At 41.7% G+C, this 22,276-nt stretch overlaps 1 protein-coding gene across 3 annotated transcripts in view; it reads right to left on the reverse strand.

The window, feature by feature from the left end:
- Positions 1–22,276, reverse strand: part of LOC129865600 (myotubularin-like) — a 58,576-nt gene that overhangs the window by 31,487 nt on the left and 4,813 nt on the right. For all 3 annotated transcript variants that reach the window (XM_055938500.1, XM_055938499.1, XM_055938501.1), the window contains exons 2-4: positions 21,334–21,434; positions 14,065–14,134; positions 11,387–11,481 (exon numbers count right to left, since the gene is read on the reverse strand). In XM_055938500.1, the coding sequence (XP_055794475.1) occupies positions 11,387–11,481; positions 14,065–14,134; positions 21,334–21,402 (234 nt within the window). In that variant the 5' untranslated portion in view covers positions 21,403–21,434. The remainder of the gene's footprint in view (positions 1–11,386; positions 11,482–14,064; positions 14,135–21,333; positions 21,435–22,276) is intronic.

Genomic DNA, 22,276 nt, shown 5'->3' on the forward strand with positions numbered 1-22,276 from the left:
CATTAGTGTACACATCACAGCCCAAAAAACATCTTCCTATTTAAAGTTTAAGACAGCAACAACAGGAAGAATGTTAACAGTACATAATGTTGTAAGTAAAATACATTATACCAATAAAATGGTAAAGAAAATGTACATACAATACCTTCAGAAAGTATTCACACCCCTTTACTTTTTTCACATTTTGTTGTGTTACAGAAAAAATGCGCATTATGCAGACCATTTCCTGGTTTCAAAAATTCTAAATCGTTCGCCTAATTTCAGTATGTGACAAAACCAGCAGTCATTGAATCATTGTACCATCTAAACCGCTGTGAAATATATATATTTATTTTTCTCCCCAATTTCGTGGTATCCAATTATTAGTAGCTACTGTCTTGTCTCATCGCTACAACTCCCGTACGTCCTCGGGAGAGACTAAGGTCGAGAGCCATGTGTCCTCCGAAACACAACCCGGCCATGCGTCGCCCCATGGACCTCCCGGTCGCGGGAGGTCCATGGGCCTGGGCTCAAACCCAGAGTCTCTGGTGGCACAGCTAGCACTGCATCGCAGCCTTAGACCACTGCGCCACCCGGGAGGCCCTTGCTGTGAAATATCTTTGAAGCTGGTGTACAAAAGTAAAATACAAAAAAAACTAAACCTAAGAACAGGAAGCATAGAAATAGTGCACATAGAACAGCTCTGCTTCTTCAACTTGTTTTCAATGTGAATGATACATTTATAACTCACATTTCTATGTGAATTTGGTCAGGTCGCCCAAAAAGTTATTGCAGCAATACCCCATAATGTCAAAGTGGAATTTTGTTTGTAGAACATTTTAGAAATGTATAAAAAATGAAAAGCTGAAATGTCTTGAGTCAATAAGTATTCGACCCCTTTGTTATGGCAAGCCTAAAGAAGTTCAGGAGTAAAAATGTGCTTAAATTGCATAATAAGCTGCATGGACTCAGTCTGTGTTCAATAATAGTGGTTAACATGATTTTTGAACGACTACACCATCTCTGTACCCTACACATACAGCGAATTGTAAGGTTCGTCAGGACAATCACCTAAAACACAAGGCCAAACATACACTGGAGTTGAAGATAACATTGAATGTTCCTGAGTAGCATAGTTACAGTTTTGACTTAAATCTGCTTGGAAAAATCTATGGCAAGACTTGAACATGGCAGGTAAATGGGCAAATATTGTACAATACAGGTTTGCAAAGCTCTTAGAGACTTACCCAGAAAGACTCACAGCTGTAATCGCTGCCAAAGGTGCTTGTACAAAGTATTGACTGAGGGGTGTGAATGCTTATGTAAAATAGATATTTCTGTATCTAATTTTCAAATCAAATAAATTAGCAAACGTTTATAAATACATAGTTTCACTTTGCCATAATGGGGTATTGTGTGTAGATGGGGGAGAACAAATATATTTTGAATCCATTTTAAATTCAGGTTGTAACAAAACAAAATGCGGAATAAGTCAAGGAGTATGAATACTTTCTGAAGGCTCTGTATAATATTTTCTGTTTAAATAATTACACAAATAAATGCACCGAAGAATGTAACGGTATAAAAGTAAATACAGGTTGAGTCTACATTGTCATCGGTTTCAGTACTACATCTTCTTTCCTCTTTCCTGCATTACTTCTCTATTTGCGGCGTTCAAGATTATTTCTATTCTAGGGTCTCAACACTGCAGCTGAAATCAACTGTCAATGTTTGTGCCTCTGCCTGCGTGCCAAATGAGCAGACAGTTGGTTCTTCTCACCAGTGTAAGCTCAGTTTGTGGTTGTTGATCCACAACTATAGTTCCTCAGTCCAATTTGTGCAACAGCTATATTTGGAAGTTCCGGAAGCTTGGGTAAATAAAACCTGCCAGGTGTCAAAGCAAACAAATTCTGATAAAGAAGCACACTTACTATATGGTCGATGTCCTCAGATCTACTTGAGATTGAGTGCTTTCCACGCTCTGGCTTCAGCTCACGGTCTTTATCAAATCGATGCATGAGGTCTGTCTGCTCTCCAATGATCCTGCTGACTTTCTGTGCAATGTCAAACTTGACACGGGCTCGTTGATGTTGCATGAGGTCTTTTGTGTGGCACACATGGGGTTCGCAGTTCAAGTCTAACGCTATGTTGTTTTCTGATCCATCACCTGTATTCACTGTGCGGTTCCACCGGAGTCTCCGAGACACACTGGGGCTTTATGAGGCTAGATCAAACTGCCGTTTTTCTTCTCTTGGCTTGCCTAAAATGCAGCGTTTTGAATTTCCACAGCCTGCAGGTACTCTCCATCACCCTCATGTATAGAATGTATGCACACAGGCCACTGTGATAAATGAAAAAAGTGTATCAACTGCATTGTCTGTGTTTTTTAGATCTGGCTTCAATTTTAGCTTGATTATAGACAACTGATATCTTGTGTTCTTTTTGCTGATGGTGACTCAGTTCTTTCTGACTTCGGGAAGGCCGGATGGCTTAAAGCCATGATAGTGACAGGTCAGCATCTGTGGTTGTTTGTCCTGCGTTTTGGCTTTTCTCCACTAAGCTGGCGGTGGAAACCTGTGTCATCGTTCATGACATAGGTGTCTACTATGGTAAACATCTGAGCATCAAACCACTTGTGTTTTTCAGTGGCAGATGTTTGAAATCTTCTGGTGGACTATGTCTGTGTAGTGTCCTGCGCTGAAGCCATGCTAAAGTAATTGAGCGTAGCTGTGATGACGGAGGCATCTGTTCCATCTTCAAAAAAAATCCCAAACATGGCCTGTAATTGTCTCCAACTGTACTTTGAGTCACATGTCTTCTGTTCACCATGTTCCTTAATTGGTTCAAAGTTCCCATTTATCCATTGGACGGTGTCTTGTAGAGGTCGATAAAGTTGATTGCGCAGTGGAAGGCCGTAAAAGGCAGGCAGTAAGTCTTCGACTTTGTCCATAGGTTCAAGGGCATTTTTCAAACGTCCAATAGCTGCATTTGCATTTTGTTTTGTCCACTGATCACCTGTTAACGTCAACTTCCCATGCGGGGTTTGAGTGTTCTTGCCATCTACTTCAATGGAAGAATAAGGGACATAACGTTCATTAAGTAGATTGATCGTCCTCATGTCTTTTGAACGCATTTCATTTTCATCCAGTAGCCCTAAAGGAATGAAATCTGATTTCCTTGCCATTACATCTGAGTAATTGTGAGGTATGTGCCATTTAACAGACTTGTAGTGCTCAAATGATGGTAACTGTCTCACAACAACACGTCCCACAAACTCTTAGAATTCAATCTTGAGATAGTTTGTCGTCAGTGTTTGGAACAAATGTGGATATAGGAAATTGAAGGACTTATATGGAGACCTGTTGTGGAAGGTGATCTACACCAACACGTTTCTGAGACGCGAACAATTTGATCCAGTGGTAGACTTTAAAAAAATATATTCTAGTCAAATGATGCAAGGTTAAATGACGCTACTGTCAAATGTGTCTATTGTAACATTTAACATTTACATTTAAGTCATTTAGCAGACGCTCTTATCCAGAGCGACTTACAAATTGGAAAGTTCATACATATTCATCCCAAACATGGCCTGTAATGTAAGTTGATATGGATTTGTCTGTGCATAGGCCTCGAAAAGGAGCACAGAAACATGTTTATAAAAATAATGCTTATTCCCTAGAATTCCCAATATCAACTGAATGTAGCTATATATTACAACCAAAAAGATAGTTCATTGAGAGGGTCTCTCCTCGGAACCAGGCGATGGGATGTCAGGAAGAGCTTCGATCCCTGACATTAAAACCTGGCCACTGTCAAGCTGGCCCTGATGATTGCAAACAGTTGCAAAGGAGGTTCAAAACAGTTATCAGTGATTAAATGAATGCAGAAAACATACATACTGTAGACAAGTAATGCATGCTGTTAAGGGACGCTACTGTGAGTTGCCATATATAAACACCACGCCGTGTGCATACTATTCCAGCACTGCTGAGATGAGATCATTCCTCAGATCCAGGGGACGGGCTATCAGGTAGAGCTTCAATCCCTGGTAGCTGGACCTGTTCACTCTCAGGCATTGGATTATAGATAATGACATGGGTCATAACAGGTTTTTATATTAGATTAACACAGCAATGCTGACGTCGTGACTTAGCGGTAACGCGCCAGACATCAAGATATATGCGATTAGTGCTACCCAAGGAACTGGGTTCGTCACCCTGTCTTGCTGTCACTCGTTTCCTACTGCCTTGGTAATTGTAAAAAATCCCAATAAAAATGATCTTAAAAATAAAACACAGCAAACATACACAGCCGTATATCATACTGTATGTAGCCTGTTATAGTGGTTGTATTTAGAATTAACATAAACCATCAACACATTTTAATAGCTACAGTCTATACAGTGCATTCTGAAGGTATTCAGACCCCACCCTTTATTGTTACGTTACAGCCTTATTCTAAAAATGGAGTAAATACATTTTTCCTCAACAATCTACACACAATACCCCATAATGACAAAGCAACGTTTTTATTTATTTAGTTATAAAAAAAAGTATTCAGACCCTTTGCTATGAGACTCAAAATTGATTTCAGGTGCATCCTGTTTCCATTGATCATTCTTGATGTTTCTACAACTTGATTGGAGTCCACCTGTGGTAAATTCAATTGATTGGACATGATTTGGAAAAGAACACACCGGTCTATATAAAAGGTCCCACAGGTGACAGTGCATGTCAGAGCAAAAACAAAGCCACTCCACCAATCAGGCCTTTAAGTACAGTGGCCTGACGGAAGCCACTCCTCCGACCATGAAAAACAAGATTCTCTGGTCTGATGAAACCAAGATTGAACTCTTTGGCCTGAATGCCAACCGTCACTTCTGGAGGAAACCTGGCACCATCACTATGGTGAAGCATGGTGGTGGCAGCATCAGGCTGTGGGGATGGTTTTCAGTGGCAGGGACTGGGAGACTAATCAGGATCGAGGCAAAGATGAAAGGAGCAACAGAGAGATCCTTAATGAAAACCTCCTCCAGAGCGCTCAGGCCTCACATTCCAACAAGAGAATGACCCTAAGCACACAGCCAAGACAGCGCGGGAGGGGCTTCGGGAAAATTCTCAGAACGTCCTTGAGTGGCCCAGCCAGAGCTTGGACTGGAACTCGATCAAACATCTCTGGAGAGACCTGAAAATAGCTTTGCAGCGACACTCCCCATCCAACCTGACAGAGCTTGAGGATCTGCAGAGAATAATGGGAGAAAATCCCCAAATACAGGTGTGCCATGCTTGTAGCATCATACCCAAGAAGACTTGAGTCTGTAATCGCTGCAAAAGGTGATTCAACAAAGTACTGAGTAAGAGGGTCTGAATACTTATGTAAATGTGATATTTCAGGTTTTTTTCTTCTAATAAATATGCAAACATAAAAATAAAAACACTGTTTTTGCTTTGTAATTATGAGGTATTGTGTGTAGATTGATGAGGAAAAAAGGCAATTTAATTAATTTTAAAATAAGGCTGTAACGTAACAAAATGTGGAAAAAGTCAAGGGGTCTGAATACTTTCCGAATGCACTGTACATACCATTCGTTGTGGTGTCAGGACAAGCTACACTCCCTGCAGACAGGACCTGGACACTCTCCATATCTCTTCTCCACTGGAGGCATTACTCATCCCGTGACTCGCCAAACCTTTTCAATTTTGTCATTGTACTCTTCCTACACACAGACACCGAGCCTGGATAGTTGATCAAATAACATTTTTTTGGCCCCACCATAAAGCATGACAAGCGCATTACAAAACATGGTGCACACATACATCTAGAACGTGCCCTTAAATGGGTGGCACCTGCCACGGCCATTGAGACCTTCTTTACGCAGCCTGAAGGCCTCTTCCTTGTTCCTGTAGCCACAGTCATTGAGAAAGTGCTCACACATTGCAAAAATGACAGTAATCTTGGGCCTGACTTTTTCCACTCATTCAAAAGTTTATCCCATGAAAACTCTTTCAGTGCTTACGGACTGGTGTGTCGCAGTAGAGTCCACCTTTTTACTGGCCAATCCTCTACACTTCTCAGTCACAACATTCAGTGCTTGCTTGATAACAACTTGTGACAAACCTGGAACTTGCATCAAGTACTTTGGTATTGCCCTGGGCCGATTACCTTGAAGACATATACTAATTCTTTCCAAAGGACCCCTAAGTATCCGTGACTTTGTACCAGAAGTAGTTGTAACAGTGACCTTAAAAAAATAAAAAATAAATCAGTTTAAATTTTATCCCCTTTTCTCCCCAATTTCCGTGGAATCCAATCGCTAGTAATTACTATCTTGTCTCATCGCTACAACTCCCGTACGAGCTCGGGAGAGACGAAGGTCGAAAGCCATGCGTCCTCCGAAGCACAACCCAACCAAGCCGCACTGCTTCTTTAACACAGCGCGCCTCCAACACGGAAGCCAGCCGCACCAATGTGTCGGAGGAAACACGTGCACCTGGCCCCCTTGGTTAGCGCGCACTGCGCCCGGCCCGCCACAGGAGTCGCTGGAGCACGATGAGACAAGGATATCCCTACCGGCCAAACCCTCCCTAACCCGGACGACGCTAGCCCAATTGTGCGTCGCCCCACGGACCTCCCGGTCGCGGCCGGCTGCGACAGAGCCTGGGCGCGAACCCAGAGACTCTGGTGGCGCAGTTAGCACTGCGATGCAGTGCCCTAGACCACTGCGCCACCCGGGAGGCCCGGAAAATAAGGTTTTTAATCTGAGATTGCCTCATGCAACACATACAATACATGTATGTGACACACAACATCAGTTATCAGTTACTTCATTGTCAAGAACATTTTTTATATATAAATTACCTAGGCTACAATTGTCACCATGATCAACTGAAAATATTAAATGTATCCTACACATGTGACTGCAGGACTTGTGCAACACTGTTTTAAACCTATATGATAAGTCTAGTAAAATTATAACGATTAATACCGGGATAATAAACAATTAAACAAAAGCTAAGCTAACTTGTAGCTGCTTGGCCTATTGCATTGACAAAAGTTAGCAGTAGATAGCGATGTTGTTCGGCGGTAAAGCACTTACTTTAAACTATACGGTGATCACTTTACTTGTCACTTAAAGCCGATGATGCCCCAAAAGCCGGTTGAATTCCTAGCTATATCTGGCAGCTGGTCATCTGTCGCGGGGTTCTTGAATAGGCCTAGTCTGGGCCAGACTCTGTGTTTTCCTGAACAGACATTATTTTGGTACTTCTGGTGGTCGAGACAGCTGCGGCATATCTTTGTCCTAAATGTAGAATTCTCTTTCCCTCACATAACAGACGATTATTTCCACGTCATTGGCACTTTATTATTTGAGTAGCATATTGTGACAGGAGCCACATAGTGCTTTTGAAAACCCATCACCCAGTGTGATGGGTTTGAAGTCTGGTCACAATAAAGACAATTTACTTTCACCACAAACATCAACATACACTACCATTAAAACATTAGGGGTCACTTAGAAATGTACTTGTTTTTGAAAGAAAAGCACATTTCTTGTCCATTAAAATAACATTAAATTGCTCAGAAATAGTGTAGACATTATTAATGTTGTAAATGACTATTGTAGCTGGAAACGGCAGATTTTTAATGGACTATCTACATAGGCGCACAGAGGCCCATTATCAGCAACCATCACTCCTGTGTTCCAATGGCACGTTGTGTTAGCATTTAAAATTATGAACTTGGATTAGCTAATTGACAATTAGAAAAGCCTTTTGTAATTATGTTAGCACAGCTGAAAACTGTTGTTCTGATTAAAGATGCAATACAACTGGCCTTCTTTAGACCAGTTGAGTATCTGGAGCATCTGCATTTGTGGGTTCAATTACAGGCTCAAAATGGCCAGAAACAAAGAACTTTCTTCTGAAACTCGTCAGTCTATTCTTGTTCTGAGAAATGAAGGCTATTCCATGCGAGAAATTGCCAAGAAACTGAAGATCTCGTACAGCGCTGTGTGCTATTCCCTTCACAGAACAGCGCAAACTGTCTCTAACCAGAATAGAAAGACGAGTTATTTATTTATTTGTAATAATGACAATTACAAAAATACTGAATGAACACATATTTTCACTTAATATAATACATCAATAAAATCAATTTAGCCTCAAATAAATAATGAAAAATGTTCAATTTGGTTTAAACAATGCAAAAACAAAGTGTTGGAGAAGAAAGTAAAAGTGCAATTATGTGCCATGTAAGAAAGCTAACGTTTAAGTTCCTTGCTCAGAACATATGAAAGCTGGTGGTTCTTTTTAACATGAGTCTTCAATATTCCCAGGTAAGAAGTTTTAGGTTGTAGTTATCATATGAATTATAGGACTATTTCTCTCTATACCATTTGTATTTCATATACCTTTGACTATTGGATGTTCTTATAGGCACTTTAGGATTGCCAGTGTAACAGTATAGCTTCCATCCCTCTCCTCGCCGCTACCTGGGCTCGAACCAGGAACACATCGACAACAGCCACCCTCGAAGCTGCGTTACCCATGCAGAGCAAGGGAAACAACTACTCCAAGTCTCAAAGCGAGTGACGTTTGAAACGCTATTAGCGCGCACCCCGCTAACTAGCTAGCCATTTCACATCGGTTACACCAGCCTAATCTCGGGATTTGATAGGCTTGAAGTCATAAACAGCGCAATGCTTGAAGCATTGCGAAGAGCTGCTGGCAAAACGCACGAAAGTGCTGTTTGAATGAATGCTTACGAGCCTGCTGGTGCCTACCATCGCTCAGTCAGACTGCTCTATCAAATCATAGACTTTATTATAAAATAATAACAACCAGAAAAACGAGCCTTAGGTCATTAATATGGTCGAATCCGGAAACGATCATTTAGAAAACAAAACATTTATTCTTTCAGTGAAATACGGAACCGTTCCGTATTTTATCTAACGGGTGGCATCCATAAGTCTAAATATTCCTGTGACATTGCACAACCTTCAATGTTATGTCATAATTACGTAAAATTCTGGCAAATTAGTTCGCAACGAGCCAGGCGGCCCAAACTGTTGCATATACCCTGACTCTGCGTGCAATGAACGCAAGAGAAGTGACACAATTTCACCTGGTTAATATTGCCTGCTAACCTGGATTTCTTTTAGCTAAATATGCAGGTTTAAAAATATATACTATATATATATATATATATATATACATATATATATATATATATATATATATATATATATATATCAATATCAATATATATTGATTTTAAGAAAGACATTGATGTTTATGGTTAGGTACACTTTGCAGCAACGACAGTCCTTTTTCGCGATAATGCGCACTGCATCGATGATATGCAACACAGGACACGCTAGATAAACTAGTATTATCATCAACCATGTGTAGTTATAACTAGTGATTATGATTGATTGATTGTTTTTTATAAGATCATTTTAATGCTAGATAGCAACTTACCTTAGCTTCTTACTGCACTCGCGTAACAGGCAGGCTCCTCGTGAGGCAGGTGGTTAGATCGTTGGACTAGTTAACCGTAAGGTTCCAAATTGAATCCCTGAGCTGACACGGTAAAAATCTGTCATTCTGCCACTGAACAAGGCAGTTAACCCACCGTTCCTAGGCCGTCATTGAAAATAAGAATGTGTTCTTAAGTGACTTGCCTAGTTTAAATAAAGGTACAATAAAATAAATGGATAGCATACCAGAATATTGAGCCAGTCATGATGGGGTTCCATCTGTCGACTCCTCCCCTTGTGTATTGGTCTTAATGTGATTCTAAAAGAAATCCTGAGCTTCCTTGGCAGTGGTGAACATATTTTTATTTATTTATTTTACCGTTATTTTACCAGGTAAGTTGACTGAGAACACGTTCTCATTTGCAGCAACGACCTGGGGAATAGTTACAGGGGAGAGGAGGGGGATGATTGAGCCAATTGTAAACTGGGGATTATTAGGTGACCGTGATGGTTTGAGGGCCAGATTGGGAATTTAGCCAGGACACCGGGGTTAACACCCCTACTCTTACGATAAGTGCCATGGGATCTTTAATGACCTCAGAGAGTCAGGACACCAGTTTAACGTCCCATCCGAAAGACAGCACCCTACACACAGGGCAGTGTCCCCAATCACTGCCCTGGGGCATTGGGATATTTTTATTAGACCAGAGGAAAGAGTGCCTCCTACTGGCCCTCCAATACCACTTCCAGCAGCATCTGGTCTCCCATCCAGGGACTGACCAGGACCAACCCTGCTTAGCTTCAGAAGCAAGCCAGCAGTGGTATGCAGGGTGGTATGTTGTGTTCCGGAATGTCAAGACGAGTTTTGCCGGGTGGATGAAGGCGCTTCTCAGATTTAGCTAGTGTAGCTGGGATCTCACCTAATTGTAGGTTGACCTCCGTTTTAGCAGTTTGGCACTCAGGTCTGGGTAGATGTTAATCCTCTTCTCCTAATAGGTCAGAGCCCCCAATTCCGCTGCAAGGCGAACAATTCGCCGTTTGACTTGGATTAGTTGCCGAGAAGACCCATTTGGTGTGCAATGTTAATCACTGGTACAGGACCCAGCTTCTCCTACTCGAACAGGTCATAGAAAATATTTCTCATGAAGGAAGTTGAGTTGCGCTCTTCCACACCAGTTTCTAGTCCTATGATCCGCACAGTGAATTTACAGGAATGATTTAAGTGATTCTTTCTTTTAAGAGATTGATTGCCTATTCTAGTTTAGCTCGCGCTAATCTTAGTTCGCATTTCCAGGTCATGGAGTCTCACCCCTGTCGCATTGGCCGCATTCTTCAGACTTTACATTTAAGTTGAAAAGGTATCTACTTTAGAAGTGAGCACGGCGAGTGAAGTCGAGGGCAGAGTTAATCTCCTCACAAACAATTTCTCGGATAGTAGCGGCCAGCTCTTTCTGCTGTCTGGTGTTGAGAGCCACCACGTTCCCACAGGTGAATTGTGGGCGGACAGATTATGCCACCTGCTGAAGCGAAATAGACCTGGTAGTTTTTTTCTTGTAATGCAATGAACCTTCCACACCTTAACATGGTGTTTACTAGTGAACACTTTTACTAAACAAGTCTGCTCATTTCTTGTAATTCTGCAAAAGAAAGCCACGCGTTTCAATGCATGCCACCGGAACCGGTGATTGTGGATTTCTCATATGCTCTTTGATTTCTTGGTCAAACAGTTCATTGACAAGGAGTAGTTAAGTATATAGCAGTCATGTTATTTAGAGAGTTAGACTGACTGGGTGTTCTGATGCCTTCCACACAAGACGCAACCACGACAGATGTGTGTGTGTGTGTGTGTGTGTGTGTGTGTGTGTGTGTGTGTGTGTGTGTACGTGAGTGTGAGACTCACAGTCGTGTGTGTGTGTGTGTACTACTCACTGCGTCTGCACTCTTGAAGTACAGTCTGTAGTTAGTAATGAAGACTTTGCCTTTGACAGGTCCGCTGAATGGACATATGTACATTATGTCTTTGTCTTGGGGGGGGGGGGGGGGGAGAGAACACGAGCAATATAAGAATGACCAAGCATATACAACGCACACAAACCATGATGTAAACACTACAGCAAGAAAGAAAAAAGATTTTCAAAAGCTGTATTCAACCAGTCTTAAAATGATCCAAGCAAAAAACAACATTGGCAGAAGTGATCCAAGAGAGCGAGTGAGAGAGGAGATCGAGTAATGTTCACTGTTCAGTTATTATTTCCCTTTTCTTTCTTGTCTATTTCACTTGCTGTGGCAATGTAAACATGTTTCCCATGCCAATAAAGCCCTTGGAATTGAAGGAGAGACAAATTGAGAGAGCGATAGCGACATTATAACTACTCTGGAACAATGCAAGTTGACACGGCTGGGGAGAGTAGGTTCTTTTTTGAGCATCTCCTCCCTACCACCTCTGTTATATTTACAGTAAACACTTACACACCACGTTTTGGTATTGGCGGTATACTGTATATACAGTGCATTCGGAAAGGGTTCAGAACCCTAGACTTTTCCCACATTGTTATGTTACAGCCTTATTCTAAAATTGCTTAAATCGTCCCCCCCCCCCCAATCTACACACAACACCCCAATGAAAAAGCAAAAACAGTTTAGAAATGTTATAAAATGTATTAAAAATAAACTGAAATATCACATTTACATAAAGTATTCAGACCATTTACTCAGTACTTTGTTGAAGCACATTTGGCAGTGATTACATCCTTGAGACTTCTTGGGTATGACGTTACAAGCTTGGCACACCTGTAAAATGGGTTGTTTCTCCCATTCTTCCCTGCAGATCCTTTCAAATCGTTGTCAGGTTGGATGGGGATCGTCACAGCACAGCTATTTTCAGGTCTCTCCAGAGATGTCCGATCGGGTTCAAGTCCGGCCTCTGGCTGAGCCACTCAAGGACATTCAGAGACTTGTCCCGAAGCCACTCCGGCGTTGTCTTGGCTGTGTGCTTAGGGTTGTTGTCCTGTTGGAAGGTGAACCTTCGCCCCAGTCTGAGGTCCTGAGTGCTCTGGAGTACGTTTTCATCAAGGCTCTCTCTGTACTTTGCTCTGTTCATCTTTCCCTCGATCCTGACTAGTCTCCCTGCCACTGAAAAACATCCCTACAGCATGATGCTGCCACCACCATGCTTCACCGTAGGGATGGTGCAGGGTTTCCTCCAGATGTGACGCTTGGCATTCAGGCCAAAGAGTCGAATCTTGGTTTCATCAGACCAGAGAATCTTGTTTAGGTGCCTTTTTGCAAACTTGTACAGGCTACCATGTGCCTTTCTCATAAAGACCTGATTGGTGGAGTGTTGCGGAGATGGCTGTCCTTCTGGAAGGTTATCCCATCTCCGCAGAGGAACTTTGTCAGAGTGACAATCGGGTTCTTGGTCACCTTCCTGACCAAGGCCCTTCTCCCCCGATTGCTCAGTTTGGCCGGGCAACCAGCTCTAGGAAGTCTTGGTGGTTCCAAACTTCTTCCATTTAAGAATGGAGGCCACTGTGTTCTTGGGGACCTTCAATGCTGCAGACATTTTTTGGTACCCTTCCCCAGATCTGTGCCTCGAAGCAATTTTGCAGGACGGCTACTCCTAGGGAGAGTAGCAACAGGTCTAAACGTTCTCCATTTATAGACAATTTGTCTTACCGTGGACTGATGAACATCAAGGCTTTTAGAGATACTTTTGTAACCCTTTCCAGCTTTATGCAAGTCAACTATTCTTAATCTTAGTCTTCTGAGATCTCTTTTGTTCGAGGCATGGTTCACACAATGCTTCTAGTGAATAGCAAACTCAAATTTCTTGAGTGTTTTTTTTTAATAGGGCAAGGCAGCTCTAACCAACCTCATCTCATTGATTGGACTCCACGTTAGCTGACTCCTGACTCCAATTAGCTTTTGGAGAAGTCATTAGCCTAGGGGTTCACATACCTGTTCCAACCTACACTGTGAATGTTTGTTTAAATGATGTATTCAATATAGACAAGAAAATACAATAATTTGTGTGTTATTAGTTTAAGCACACTGTTTGTCTGTTGTGACTTAGATGAAGACCAGATCAAATTTGATGACCAGTTTAAGGGTTTACATACATTATAGTGGTAAGAAGAAAAGTATACATTTTAGAATAAGGCTGTATCGTAACAAAATGTAGAAAAAGTTAAGGGGTCTGAATACTTTCCAAACGTACTGTAAGTATTCTAAGACACCAACTACTGCAGCTGAATGATGACACCAACTTTCAAGGCTAGAGAAGTTCCTCTAAGACAGCTAGAGAAAGGTTACAAGGCTAAATACAGATCACATTCAAGAAATCCTATATGATGTAACCATCTATGGAATCTGAAACTAACCACTAGTGAGAGTTGCTGTTATGAGAGGTTCCTTTAAGACAGAGAGAGCAAATCTCAATATTTCCTCCATACTTTTTCTTCCCTCTCAAAGCACATTGGAGCAGAAGATTTGAGGCTCCTCCACTCAGATCTTCACCTCCAATATGTTTTGAGGAGGCGAAGAGTGGGGATGCACGCAATCAAGGAAATACAATTGAGATTCACCCAGAAACAGCTTAGAAAACTCACCTATGACTCTCTCCTCTCCGGGCAGTAAGGTGACTGTCAGTGGTTCCATCTTCAGACTCTCTCTGGATGCCTGCCATCAAAACAGACAGAGGAACATTAATAGGGCTCACACACACACGCACGTCTCCTTACAGAGAAAGATGCACACTGCATTTACTTCCTGCTTTGCTCTTAGGTTCGAAATACACAGGTTAAGACAAGAGGATCCTAATATCCCACAACTCTTTGTGCCACTATAGCTCGTTATCAATAAACCGTCACAATACGATGCAGAGCTCTATCAGAGTTATACAGCAAGTAACTGCATGCTTTTTATGTTCAGTAAACAAATTGATTATGCATTTTCAGGAACTCGAAGATAGCCTATCCATTTGTCATGTAGCTAACTAGCTAGCTAAGCAAACAACATGTAATTTAGCTTGCTTAATCAGAGATTAGGCTTCTGGAAAGAGCTTGACATCTGCAAGTCCTCATCCTGGTAAAGTTGTCAGTCAGACTACTGTCAACACCACTACAGATGGCAAGAAAATCAAACAATATTTGGATAATGCCATCTAGTTTATCCCCTGAAAGTTAGCATGTTAAATAGCCATAGACGTGATGTTATTAGCTAGCTAGCCAATTTGACGTGGTCCATCAATTAAGGCTGACCCCATTTAGTTGACTGGTCGATTGTTTGGTCGATAGGCTGTTGGTCGTTAGAAATGTCTTTAGTAGAGCAGACACTTGTCTGATTTGCGTCTGTCTGAGGGGACTAATCAATTGTGGAGGCCATGGGGATGGCACATCCATCACTTTAAGACATGTGCTACTGAAATTGTATGTGGTTATATTACGTAAGAACAATGGCGCAACACAAATACAGATTATATTATATTATTTTATAACAAATGCGGTTTCCACCAGATTGGATAGCGGCCGCTGTCCTGAAACACATCAGTGCGCTGTTGAATTGGGATTTCCTAGACCATGTCGCTCTGTGCAAAATAGCACAGTTAACCAGCATATTGGCAGGAGCCGAGTAAGGAGACGAGAAAATAGCCCTTGCCATGAATTGTCTAAGAAAAGTGAGGAGAGAGGAAACCTCAACTTAATTAGGGTCTATAATCAATAGCCTAACTGTTAAATGTGCCTGGCCTTATAAATCATCCAGATACAGTGCCTTCGGAAAGTGTTCAGACCCCTTGACCTTTTCCACATTTTGTTAATTTACAGCCTTATTGTAAAATGGATTAAGTAAATCAGCAATCTACAAACAATACCCCATAATGACAAAGTGAAAACTTGTTTCGTTTTTGCAAACGTATAAAAGATAAAAACATATCTTATTTACATAAGTATTCAGACCCTTTGCTATGAGACTCAAAAGGTTCATCCTGTTTCCATTGATCATCCTTGAGATGTTTCTACAACTTGATTGGAGTCCACCTGTGGTAAATTCAATTGATTGGAAATGATTTGGAAAGGCACACCTGTCTATATAAAGGTCCCACAGTTCACAATGCATGTCAGAGCAAAAACCAAGCCATGAGGTCGAAGGAATTGTGTCCAAGACAGGATTGTGCTGAGGCACAGATCTGGGGAAGGGTACCAAAACATTTCTGTAGCATTGAAGGTTCCCATGAACACAGTGGACTCCATCATTCTTAAAATGCAAGAATTTTGGAACCACAAATTCTCTTCCTATAGCTGGCCACCCGGCCAAACTGAGTAATCAGGGGACTGACAGAGCTCTAGAGTTTCTCTGTGGAGATGGGAGAATCTTCCAGAAGGACAACCATCTCTGCAGCACTCCACCAATCAGGCCTTTATGGTAGAGTGGCCAGACGGAAGCCACTCCTCAGTAAAAGGCACGACAGCCCACTTGGAGTTTGCCAAAAGGCACTTAAAGTCTCTCAGACCATGAGAAACAAGATTCTCTGGTATGATTAAACCAAGATTGAACTCTTTGGCCTGAATGCCAAGCGTCATGCCTGGAGGAAGCCTGTCTCCATCCCTACGGTGAAGCATTGTGATGGCAGCATTATGCTGTAGGCATGTTTTTCAGCAGCAGGGACTGGGAGATTAGTCAGGATCGAAGCAAAAATGAACGGAACAAAGTACAGAGAGAGATCCTTGATGAAAAGCCGCTCCAGAGCGCTCAGGACCTCAGGTGAACCTTCGCCCCAGTCTTCAACAGGACAACGACCCTAAGCACACAGCCAAGACAACGCAGGAGTGGCTTCGGGACAAGTCTCTGAATGTCCTTGAGTGGCCCAGCCAGAGCCTGGACTTGAACCCGATCGAGCATCTCTGGAGAGACCTGAAAATAGCTGTGCAGCAACACTCCCCATCCAACCTGACAGAGCTTGAGAGGATCTGCAGAGAATAATGGGAGAAACTCCCCAAATACAGGTGTGCCATACTTGTAGCGTCATACCCAAGAAGACTCTAGGTTGTAATCGCTGCCAAATGTGCTTCAACAAAAGTACTGAGTAAAGGGTCTGAATACTTATGTAAATGTGGCATTCGTTTTTTTATACAGTAGCAACAAAAAAAATTGCCAACTGTTTTCTAGCGGTAGCTTGCTAAGTAAATATTATCAGTTAACAAATGGACCCTTCTGCTGCTTGACAAGCAGGCCCGACAAAGGATGGGAAATTAACCACTTATACTTGTCAGGTATAGTTCACTTCTATTTTATATCGCTCAAATACAGTGCCTTCAGAAAGTATTCATACCCCTTGACTTTTTCCACATTATTTTATTACAGCCTGAATTTAAAATTGATTCAATTGAGAGATTGTGTCATTGAACAACATACAATACTCCAAAATGTCAAAGTGAATTGTTTTTAGAAATGTTTACAAATCAATTAAAAATGAAAAGTTGTGAAATGTCTTGAATCAATAAGTATTCAACCCCTTTGTTAAGGAAAGCCTAAATAAGTGCCATAGTAAAAATGTGCTTAGGTATTTCTCTGAACAAATTAACAACAGACTTTCAGTATGCTTATAGAGAAGGGCACTCATGTACTGCACTGACACAAATGACTGATGATTGGTTGAAAGAAATTTATAAGATTATGCGAGCTGTACTGTTAGATTTCAGTGCAGCCTTTGATATTATTGACCATAACCTGTTGTGAAAGCTTGTATTATGGCTTTTCAACCTTTGCCATATTGTGGATTCAGCGCTATCTATCGAATAGAAGTCAAAGGGTTTCCTTTAATAGAAGCTTCTCTTATGAAATATGTAAGGTGTGGTGTACCACAGGGCAGCTCTCTGGGCCCTCCACTCTTTTGTATTTTAACCAATGACGTGCCACTGGCATTAAACAAAGCATCTGTGTCCATGTATGCTGATGACTCAACCATAAAACGCATCAGCAACCACAGGTAATGAAGTCAAACTCTTAGTAAAGAGTTGCAGTCAGTTTTAGAATGGGTGGCCAGTAATAAAATGGTCCTGAAAAGGGCTGTGGCGGTCATGAAATTTGTCAGTCAGTTACTGTAATGCAGAAGTCTGCCGGTCGCACATTAATTGACCTTCAATTAACAAACACAATTAGCATCTCCAGGCCTCCACTCACACAAGCTGCTGATGCATGCCTTTGGAACATCTACATTTTTAAAAAGGCTAATAAATCTATTTAATATACACTATTACAAAAAATCCATTATTTATTTTAGTCAGGTCTAAAGAAACATGATATGAAGACATTTCAGAAGAACATAATATGAGTTGGCCAACTGTATATTATCTGGCTATGCTCCATGCCATAGGCTTGTTCATTTAGCTGACAAGATATGCTTGTAAGTCCCATGTCACTATTTTATGTGATTTTATAGTAGAATAATATAATTGAACTTGGCTGAATAAAATAGAAAGGATATTTTTCCTCATTCTGGAGCAAGTGAAGTGGCTTCGCTGATCATAAAAGTGATCATTTGAAACAGGTCCTACATGCTAGATGTAGAGTAATTTGGCAACATCAGTTGTGAATGATACAACCCTTAGAACGTCTTACAAATCAAAACATATGGAGCTGCATGATGCGACCATAGGCTGTTGATGATTGGCGAAAGAGGCAAAAAAAGCTTGCGCTCTGTTCCTTGTCTCAGGCTGCACAGCTGTTCTCAATGAATCTTGTCTTTACTAGTATCTAACATTTGGGGCAGAAGAAAGAGACGTCATCTGTATGAACTCGAATAGCGAATGGTGGCTGTGTGCTGCCAGTCCGTTTTTCAATATTGCCTGAACACTTATTTAACGCCACCCATCAACCACTGTTTGAGGAGCATTCTCTGGCTGCGCAACAGGTGATATTCCGCCCAACACTGTATGCCAGGGACTCTACAACCCTGTTTCCGCAGCTACCCGGTGCTTAATTTGGGAAACCAAGTCTAATCTGTATGGGAACATTGAAAGTAACATGTTTTCACAACACATATTTTACTAAACTGTTGACAAGCGCTCTGCATGCTCGAGAAAAGGGGAGAGAGGAGAAGATGGAAACGGTGGTGATATAGTCTGTATAGCTAAAGGTGTGTCACCCAATTTATTGTGAAAATATATTTTTAAAATGTCCTATTACTAGGATATTCAAAAATTAAATTCACTATAATTGTAGACTACCTGTAAGCCGCCCTGCACAACCAATAGCGTCGCCAAGGGCTATTCGTTCTCTCCCAGACTCGTGAATAGAAATTTCTCCTAAGCCGATTGTGTATGCATAAGCTCTAATATGTCTATGGGTGTTTTGAATTAATCATCACCTTAGGAAGCGCTGTCCATATCGTTGTGTTAGGCTTTGAAGCAAAATCCACATTGAAACTGAGTGTAAAACATGGTCAACCTGCTGTTGAACTTCTTTTTTCAAGTTGATCAGTTTTAAAAGCAACATACTGTTTTGATGTGATTTTTGATTGCATTTGCATTGATGCCCGAGTGGTTAGAGGGACAACAGAGCCCAGAGTACCAGGCCATTGGCGACCTGATGGTTGTTAGCAAATTGGGTACTACCAAAGTATGTCCAAAGTGCATAAAAAGGAGATTACCTTGACCTAACGGTCACGTGGAATTTTACTGTGGTCATGACACATGACTGCAGGGTCTGGCGGTAATACGGTCACCACAACAACCCTAGTCCTGAACATCGCTGAAACTAAGAGCATTGTATTTGGTACAAATCATTCACTAAGTTCTAGACCCCAGCTGAATCTGGTAATAAATGGTGTGGCTGTTGAACAAGTTGCGGCGTCTAAATGACTTAGTGTTACCTTAGATTGTAAACTGTCATGGTCAAAACATATAGATTCAATGGATGTAAAGATGGGAAGAAATATGTCCGTAATAAAGAGATGCTCTGCTTTTTTGACATCACATTCCACAAAGCAAGTCCTACTGCCCCTGGTTTTATTACACCTGGACTACTGCCCAGTTATATGGTCAAGTGCTGCAAAGAAGGACATAGGCAAATTACACTTGTCCCTGAACAAAGCAGCACAGATGGACCTTCGACGTACACGGAGGGATAATATGAAGAACACGCATGTCAATCTCTCCTGGCTCAAAGTGGAGGAGAGATTGACTGCATCACTACTTGTCTTTGTGAGAGGTATTGACGTGTTGAAAGCACCGAACTGTCTGTTCAAACAGCTAACATACAGCTTAGACACCCATACAGTATATTCCCCCACAAGACATGCCACCAATGGTCTCTTCTCAGTCCCCAAGTCCAGAACAGAGGCTGGGAAACACACAGCACTAGAGCCATGCCTACATGGAACTCTTCCACCAATTAACTCAAGCCAGCAGTACAATCAGATAAAAAAAATTAAAAAAACACTTCACTGTACAGTACAACGCGGACTGTGAAGACACACACACACTCCAAAAGACACATTTTGTAATATTGTATTGTTTCAATATTGTACATTTTTAAAAGGAGCTGTGCAAATTTGCACAATGCCTTGTATGATGTATTGTATTATTTATGACGTAGCCTATTGTTTTATTATGATGTGTTGATTTATTATGATGTAGGCTATTGTTTTATGATGATGTATTATTACGATGTAGCCTATTGTTTTATTATGATGTATTGTTTTAGTATGATGTGTTGTTTTGTTCCTGTTTGGACCGCAGGAAGAGTAACAGCTAATAAAACACCAAATCTTTAGTGACGTACTGTATGTGAGAGAGAGGGAGAGAAAGAGAGTGAGGCTACTGTTTAGTATGTGTACATCCGCATGTGCAAGAGAGAGTGCCTCATATGTGTGTGTGTGTGTGTTTGTGTGTCTAGCAAGGGGCACTGTTTCCTTTGGCGTCTAGCCTCCCTAGGTCTCGACAAAGCCACACTTGTGTCCATAGTACTGTGCCTAGCCGTCATTTGTTTTGCATGGAAAACCCTCAACAGTCAACGCTATAAGAGCACTGTCTTTATTGGCCGCCACTCGAGGACTTCCTGAGTCGAGAGCCAATAGGAATGAGCAATCTGTGAAAGAGGGTCTCTGTATTGACAAAAACTCTATACCGTGTACACTATCCTGGAAGGCCGTAGGAACGTTTTTCAAAAATTCGACCCAACTGACACACATGATCTAAAGAAAACGACGTGTTATAAATTGCTTTCATGCTGGTTGCCGGAACTGTACAGACAGACAGAGTTCCTACATAAGAGCTTTCAACACAGCACTACTGTCTATGGATGTTAGGTAGAGCCACCATAACTTATTAATGACAGAAGAGGCTAACCAACAGGAGCTAGTAACAGCAGCAACCTAGAAAAAGCCTGGTTAAAAAGTTTGGTCACTGAGTTGAGTTTGCAGATGGATAAAAAGAAAAGAAAATCCCCTCATCAATCTACACACAATGCCCAAAAATGACAAAGCGAAAATAGGTTTTTAGAAATTTTGCAAAGAAAACTTGTGGGGCCAAATAAAATTACCGGCGGGCCACCTATTGGGGAATCCTGGTGTAGAGGGATGTGTGAATGCATACGAGTATGTAAGTGAGAGAGATGAGAGTGTGTGTGTATTAGCGTGTGCTGGCACCATCATCTTTACTGCTCAGCCAAACCCCTGAAACAGCTCATTAGATGTGGTCGGTAGTACGGTATCAGTAGAGCAAATAATATATGCTGCAAACCACAAAATAACACTGAAAACACACATATAGAACAGAGAGTTTGAGAAATAACATGTGAGTATACAGAGCCCTTTGAATTGAAAGAGAGAAAGACACAGAGAAGGGAAAGAGAAGCGAGGAAGAGAGCGAGATCCTTACATTCTGACTAGAGCTGTTCTCCAGGGGGTTATTCGAGCGGTTGTAGACTGGTATTGATGCAGAGGCCATGACTCTACAGGGGAGTGCTTCTTCCACTGACTCTACAGGAGGAGAGAAGATGGAAGGAGAGGAGAGAGGTCAGAGAACAAACGTAAGACATTAATATTGATTAATAAATTCATTGGGACTGTTTCCACTCATGGTTATCCCCAAAAAGAAGAACCACAAAGGTCTTCACGGATCCACCTGTACCCAAATACCTGAGACCCGATCCAGGAACCGAGCAGGTCCGGATCCAGAACTCTAAATAATGTCACATTTCTGGGTTGGTTATGATATGATTGACACGGTTCTTGGGTATGTGTAATTCTAACTGACTTGTCAGGAAGGGCCTGTACAGATCTGAACGCAAGTGTTGCAGCAGAGAGAGAACATTTCTGATTTATGCTGCTGCTCTTGCTTTTCACGAGAGCGGAGCGTGGCGCTTGTAAAGTCAGAGGCAATAGGCTACAGTACAGACTATAGAGCCTCGCACAGTGTGTGGCATAAGTTAGGAGATATATAAATCAATGGAAGATGACAGAATTAAAAGTTGTAAGATGAGAAAGCGCATGCACTGCAACCTCAGTTAGCCTAGCTAGCTTCTCGTCCCAATTTGATGCAGTCCAAGAGATATTTTATGATAAATAACCTAGCTATGGCAGCTAATAGTTTACTGTAGCACGAGTCGTTTTGGTTGGTTGCTGTCTCGTCTCTCCCTCCATGTGTCACTCGCTCACAGGAAGGCCCCTCCCTCGCCTGCTGGAGCAGCACCTCTCTCCCTCCTCTCGTGCTGTATCAGCACAGAGTAATAAAGTAGCTTAAAAAATTACTTTTCTGCTGCTTCTCTCACTCAGATCGGACCGGGTCTGGATCCGACCAGGTCTATACAGAACAGGCCTAG

This window comes from Salvelinus fontinalis, chromosome 11, assembly GCF_029448725.1.
Source record: "Salvelinus fontinalis isolate EN_2023a chromosome 11, ASM2944872v1, whole genome shotgun sequence".
Classification (NCBI taxonomy): Eukaryota; Metazoa; Chordata; class Actinopteri; order Salmoniformes; family Salmonidae; genus Salvelinus; species Salvelinus fontinalis.